General features: G+C 34.5%; 1 protein-coding gene across 1 annotated transcript in view; it reads right to left on the bottom strand.

Annotated features, from left to right (window-relative positions):
• Window positions 1–7,500, bottom strand: part of LOC113814478 (uncharacterized) — a 17,599-nt gene that overhangs the window by 9,574 nt on the left and 525 nt on the right. The window contains exons 2-12 of the mRNA XM_070129635.1: window positions 6,465–6,618; window positions 5,770–6,156; window positions 5,323–5,480; window positions 4,979–5,093; window positions 4,517–4,661; window positions 3,818–4,008; window positions 3,076–3,188; window positions 2,718–2,870; window positions 2,315–2,396; window positions 1,760–1,935; window positions 115–392 (exon numbers count right to left, since the gene is read on the bottom strand). Of these exons, the coding sequence (XP_069985736.1) occupies window positions 115–392; window positions 1,760–1,935; window positions 2,315–2,396; window positions 2,718–2,870; window positions 3,076–3,188; window positions 3,818–4,008; window positions 4,517–4,661; window positions 4,979–5,093; window positions 5,323–5,480; window positions 5,770–6,156; window positions 6,465–6,618 (1,952 nt within the window). The remainder of the gene's footprint in view (window positions 1–114; window positions 393–1,759; window positions 1,936–2,314; window positions 2,397–2,717; window positions 2,871–3,075; window positions 3,189–3,817; window positions 4,009–4,516; window positions 4,662–4,978; window positions 5,094–5,322; window positions 5,481–5,769; window positions 6,157–6,464; window positions 6,619–7,500) is intronic.

Here is a 7,500-nt window from a genome sequence, read left to right as displayed (position 1 = left end):
TTAAGCTAGACTTTTCAGTACTTGAATACTCAGTCAAAACATTTTAAAAAGTAACTAGATATAATATATAGTCCATAAATAATCAAGCAGTAAAAAAAACACACTTCCCCATACCTATAACCCTCCTCCTCCATATTGCGGCTAATAACTTCAAAGAGATTATCAGTCATCATTTTAATTCCCTCCTGCCGGTAGTGAATGACAAGGTCGAGCATGAGCCTGGCAGCTCCATGACTCCAGTAGGGCAAGAGCTGGTCACTGTCTCTTGAAGGGGACTCGGGAGAGAAGCAGAGTGAAGTCTCTGTCTCTTCCAGGAGGTCCATTGCAGCTTGGAAAGGGAAGCGTCTGGAGCTCTTGTGACCTCGGCGCAGGAGGGTGATGTGCTCTTCTATCTGTGGCCATGGGAGAGGAGGTCTTAATGCATTTTGCAAAGTGCCAACACATAAGGATAAAGATAGTGATACACACATAAATACAGAAATACATAGACAGACAGACACATACTGTAGACTTGGTCGATATATTGCATGTACCAGTACTTGAATAGGCCAACAGGTATTGATGTCTGGCAAGATGATAGGATGCACGAGAAGACTATCTTTTAGCTTGAATTTATTGATATATGTGTACAGGAAAGTCAGCCTATGCAGTGAGGTGTGAATTCTGTCTCTGTGTCTGTCGTGTCGCATGCAGACAAAGGGAGGAAGGTCTAAGGTAACAAGTAACAGAAGACATAAAGACTAGATAGACGAATATTGGGGAATCCAGCATAGAAGCCTGGCTTGGTTTGTTCTTGTTTCTTTGTGTCCAATGAGTGGACAATTAGTTGCACAATTATGACAGTTACATGTTTATATGAGTGAAGCAACAGTGTTATATGAAATAATATATAGATATTGTTAACTGAGTATAGAATACAGGGACTATAGGAAATACAGTATAAAAGTAGGTAACACAAGGCTTAAAACACACACATGCAAACAAAAACATATATACATACACACATATATATACATACATACATATAAACACACAAACACACACACACAGTCATTAGTAGCAGGGTGAAAATCTGCAGGCTAGCTGTATCTAGTTTGAATATCCATCTAAAAATCAATAAATGAGTTCACTGCTATTATGATAGAGCATACTGTTTTCAATGTAGCAAAACTTGCCGATGCTTCCACCTATCAATGGCCAATTTCAGATACCTCCTGGTTCAGACTATTTAGTGGCTCTTTTTAATGTACCTTTTTGAAAATGTACCCAGCACATGGCAACCAATGGTGCCATTTTATCACTTATAAACTTTTAAGAAGTCCCAAGTTGTCATATAAAATGACCTCAAGTGCCTAAGCCTGACTCTGCAATGATGCCCAAAGAATTGAAGTGCCTGTACATGGATCACACAGGTTGTGTGGCTTGGCACTGCTTAAACCAGCACCCGAAATGGTGCTATACAGCAATAACATTGCAAAGGCCGAACACTGAAACCTGTTTAAATTGACTAATATTTGGAACACATTCATTTAGGCAAAATAGGCACATATCTTAGAAGGTACTTTATTTAGAAAAAGTTGCATTTAATGACACACCCTAATGCATACACACAGACACTTACACAAGCACACATAAACATTTATATAGATAAACACAAATTGACAAATAAATCAACATATAAGCAGACATCTATATGTGTAGATAAAGTACAGCAAACAAGCACAAGCTATGTAGTACAAAAAGAGACTATTTGGTATACCTCGTAGGGAGCCTTCACATAACCATCTGAAGCATATAATGCCTTGGCCAACTGAACCCACAACTCCTCTGGTGGCTGAGGCTGATCACTGTTACTAATGTGATCTAGCAAGACATTTGGGTACAGCTGCAATACTGCAATGGACTCCTCCTCACTCCAGAGCAGCTGGGCATCCACTGTATTATAAAAAAGAAACAACATATACTGGGAACATATGTGGAAACAAAAATCCAATGAAAAAAACAAAAAAATATATAAATATCTCATGTATATTAGCTAGTCACAATAGTTGCAAATACCATGTAATAACCAGCATAACATTCATACTATGACTAATCAAAACCTTACTTGGACATACAACAATATGATATGGACGTATGATATGATATGATATGATATGGTATTTATTAACAAAATACAGTTTTAAATGCCAATAAAGGTCACTTTCTGTGTAGCTACAACTGATCAGATAATATTTACCGAAATTAGTTTTTAGCAAAATGTCAAAACTTACAAAAAAGAGGAGTGCATTATGATAATAATACAAAAACTTACATTGTCTCAGTCGTATTGCATTGGATTTGTCAAGTTTGATAGTAGAGCCATCATGTGGCCAACAATTGTATCTGCTATAAATCTGTAAGGAAAGGTTTCCACAATATATTCTTCTTCATTCTTATCTTATAAAGGCTTCTATTCTATGCTATCTTATCTTGCAATCAACTAATGCATGTTGACCTTTTGAAAAACATTGTCAAATACACTGCTATCACATATCCAAAGTAAAACAATATCTAATAGATGTTCAGTGCTCCACTTCATATCTTAATCAAAAAGATCATAAAAATAACTTACTGGCTTATACTATATAACTATCAGAATAAATGTTAAGACTGTAGAGACATGCACATGATAATACTGATAATATGTACATGGAATCTCCAAAAAGACAGTATACCTCAGCCAATATTTCATGATGTCTTGACTCCCGATAAAGTGTCCCTGGATCAGAATTATGCTGTAACATGGCTGCATACTGCTTTGCCAGCTCATAGAAGCGAGTCTTTACTCTTTCTGTTGTTGTAACATAACTGGCTTCTTTTTCTAAATACTAAAAGAAGAGACAACATCCCGATCAGTATAAAGAATGTTTTTCAATTGTAACTTCATCTAAGTTTCAACTAAATCTTAAAAGAGGATATATGTAAGCATTATATATACAGCACTGTAAATATCAAAAAATATATTTCTGCAAAAGTTATAGAAAATTATCATTAGTTTACATGTATTTTAGTTCATTTTTTTATCTTCCTTACCATAGCAATCTTCTGCCACAGTTCATTGTTTTTTGTTTGCTCTTTCTTAGGGCTGTCTACCAAATCTTTGTAAGCTGCTAGGAGACATCGTTCAAGGGATGGTGTCCATTTCACTGTAGAAGAAAATAAAATGTATAGATCGTAACTCAATGCCTCCGGGAAAGTATTGTTTTATCAAAATTCTCTGCACATAGATGTTTCTGCCAGTACTGAGCTACAAAGGAGTCAAATGATTTTGCTTTTCATTACATAAGCTATTATTATTAATACTGTTTTTTTTATCATAAACATCATAATCAAAATAATGTTATTGAAAAAATTATCAAAAATCAAGGAAAAGGGTAAACAAGTGAATCAGGTAGTTCTCGTAATTGGTTCATAGGTGAAGGAGTACTTGTGAAGCCATCTATATGTAAAAACAACTACTGATCTGAACACACATTGTGCATGGCATATACACATATGCCATCCCCGGCGGCATGTCATTAACAGAAAAAAATTGTGTACTCATACACATGTGTGTCTTCTCTTTATATTAAATCCATCACACATCTATAATTGCTCTATCTGACAAATATTGTTAAACATATATTAGGCAAGATATATTTACAGTATATCTCAATATAACAATTACATGATGCAAAACAGACTGACTGATACACCAAAATAGATGCACCTATAAAAATGCAAGAATTACACACTTAGAAAAAACAAAGAAGTGACATATATAACCTTTACATACTTCTCTCATTAAGCTGCTTTTCACACTTTTCAAATATCTTGCTGTCTGGAGTATAGCTAAATACACTTTCCACAGACTCCTTGAAAGCAATTGTCATAGGTTCATTATTGGAATTTGCATTGTGGTTAACCATCCTCCTGTACAGCATTACTAAGGCATTCCATCTTCCATGCACCTGGTCTGCTGTGAACCTGTGAGTGCATCAAGAGTCAATAAAGATATTATACTGGTAACATCATGTGTAAATACATATTTGTTTTATAGACATACATATACACTTATACTAATATATACATATATGAGCATCTATAAATATATGAGTATATATACATATATGTGTATATATATAGTATATATAATATATACAGTATATAAGATATACATAATATACAAAACATATAGAATATATATAATATAAATAGTCTATAGAGTCTATATACTATACATAGTATACATAGTAAATATAGTTAATATAGCAAATATAGCATATATAGTACAGGTACTACTTATAGTATCTATACTATTCATACTATCAATACTATATATACTATTCATACAATTAATACTATATATACTATATATTCTTTATGTACTATATATCCTACATGTTGTATAGCATACATGGTACACATAGCATGTTGTATATACATACTATACATACACACTTACACACATATAATCTTTATCTTAATGACTCACCTGTATCCATTCTCTGCCAAGACATCAGAAATCTGTTGCCAAGCCTTAAACCGCATGCGGGTCCCTCCATTCTGACCCAGACGCTTCGTACCATTTGCTCCGAGCTCCTTGATCAGGATTTCTGTTGCTTTGCTGTCCCACACTCCTGTAATTACACAAGTTCTAATGGTAATGCTAATTTATGATCAATGTGGGTAAAGGCAAATATTTATAGCTTTACTATTTCTGCTTTCAATTCCTGGATGTTAGTTCATTTTTATGAAAATCATTAACAACTAATGAAAATTATTTCTATTAAAGAAAAACCCTTTTGAGTTTTATATGAACCCAGACAGGCTGAATAGTCAAGATGATCTAGTATTGCTCCCTCTACATCGTATCAAAAGCAGCAGATGCTTGGGTCTATGTAAGGGAAAGTAGTTGGTTATACATCTATATTAATGTATCACATATCTCACTTACCAAAAAGATCATTTAGCTCCTCAAAGAACTGGCAGGAACGATGAGTTTTGTGCAAATCATTGTGATTAACAATATTGCGATACCTCTTGCACAGTTCTCTCCACCGCATTCGTATCTTAAAAAATACAGGATATACAAAGCACCATTAATAAAATTAAAATAAAACAAACAGTATTAAACATAAATATGCTTAAGAGGAACATAAAAATTCTGTCATGATGATCAGTTACATATATTACAACAAAATGTAACAAGACAAAGAGCTATATACCTGTGCCATAAACTAAAATTAAACTGCTAAATTTCTCTCTATATACATAGGCTTTCAAAAAAAAGGTTCTCACCTGCAACACAGTAAAATGATAACCAGCTTCACTGAGCTTGTATCGGATCATCTCCCATGCTTCTGTTCTCTTGGAGTTCTTCCCCATTATGAAAAAGGCCTTTGGATATTCCTTCAACAGCTGGATAAGGAGTCTGCTTGATCTATCATCCCAAGGTCCTGTAAGCAAACATAATATCTTTAATGAAATATTTATTGTACATTAACATTTTGTATTGCCGTTACTTGAAAGTTGGATTACAAATTAATTGTAAACCATATTTCAAACTAGAACATAAATATACAGCTGTATTCTGCAACACCTTCATTAAATGTTTTTATGACATCTCTATACTTCTGTTTAAGGATGACTGATGATAACAACGATGGCAACATTAAGCTACTTTTCGTGAGATCGCACAAAGCTTAGGTACACAAAAAAACATTTCTAATGGTAGAAAACACAAACCTAGCCGATGTGTGTACGGTGCATCATGCCTAGCCCTCCTGCCACAAGTATTGTCTTTCATCAAACGATTGAGATAAAAGGGATTATCATAGATGTATACATTGGTTGAGGGGATCTCCATGCTCTCCACAACCATCCCCGGTTCAAGCTGATCTGTGTGTTCTACAATGTGGAGCAGGGGATCTGGCTCTGTCTGGTAGTCTACGATACTGGTGTGTTCGACAGTAGGTTCCTCAAAGTGCCCCGACGCAACCTCTTCTAACTGCTTCTCTTCCAGGTGAACCACGTGGAATGTCTGCTTTTGAGGTGCCTTTTGCTTCATCTTCTCCACAAGGATACTGGCAACAGCTGCCTCCATATCTGCTTCAGTCTCTGCATGTCTTGTACCTACATAGAATTTTATACATAGATTTGAAAATGTTTGATCTGGATTATACATTGTTATATTGGATAGAAGCAAAATCCTAACCTCTCTGAAATATATTTTTAGCATGCCTGGGGATTCTTAACACTATTATATTTTGAAAATGTAACATTAAAAGAGAAACAACAAAACCAAAGGGTGAGAATCAACATCACAAAAAAAATAATAATCTAAACATAAATCTCTTGGTTGGTAATGAAAATACAAAAGCAGCCAACTAACCAATAAATAAACAAATGCAATAACAAACAAACCGAAATAAATGTCTCACCTGAATTTTTCTCTTCATGTATTATTTGTTCATGGTACTGACTTTCATCCTGGCTCATGAATGCCCCTCCTCCATTTATGGTGCAATCGTGGGCTGCAATTTCCACCATGGTGGAAAAGACGTGAAGGCATTCTCCACAAACATAAGAGGTGTTCTGTGGGTATAAAATTTTCATATTTTGTAATATCATTTTTTTCTCCTAGTGTAAAATTTTTGTTCCGTTTAAAAATTTTGTCATTTTAGTATTTGTGTAGTGTGTGTTTATTCTGCAAAAGCAAATTTGCTTAATTCATCGTCAAATCAAATCTGGCTTCATAAGATTCCTTTACTTCTTTCTAAGATACAAACTACAATCTTCCAGAATCAAAATAATTAAAAGTTCAGCCTTTTTTCTTCATGAAATCAAAGTATTTTCACTCTAAATGACAATGAGGTAAATGGTTCCGTAAGTGCTTAGGCTAATAACCCTCATAGCAAAATTTATAACATCATCGTGATAATAGTCAATAACTTTAACAAAATCGACCTTTTTATTAAAATCCAAAAGAAAAGAGAAAGGCCATGGTCTAATAATTGACTCCATGGTGGCTAAGCACTTGTGGAGCTATCTTTAGGTAAATACATTTCAAAAAACAGAATACACTGAACATTACAAGCTCCTGGTAGCATTTGATTCATGGATTTTGATCTCCCTGATATGCACTCATTTGGAAAAGAGCTATTGTCTTAAAAAATATAAAAACTGATTGTTCAATTCAACTTTATGTAACTGACAGGTCATTCATAAGCAAGGACAGTTTCAAGTTACTTCTTGCCTAGTACACTTCGAAGTTAAACAGTTTGGGCAGTTCACAGACAGCTCTTTTATAATGATGATGCATTATGTTTAGCTGAATACACCCAGGGGATCTTTCGTCAATTAAGGAAACCATCCAAGCTCTACCCTGCTAGAATATACCAAGGGCATTTTTACAATTATTTTTTATCATAGGGGTATTAGCCACAGAGGCTAGTATGCAGGTGAGTATATTGTAAG

This window comes from Penaeus vannamei, chromosome 14 (assembly GCF_042767895.1).
Source record: "Penaeus vannamei isolate JL-2024 chromosome 14, ASM4276789v1, whole genome shotgun sequence".
NCBI lineage: Eukaryota > Metazoa > Arthropoda > Malacostraca > Decapoda > Penaeidae > Penaeus > Penaeus vannamei.
The sequence above is the reverse complement of the archived record's forward strand: the minus strand, read 5'-3'. Positions and strand labels throughout refer to the sequence as shown.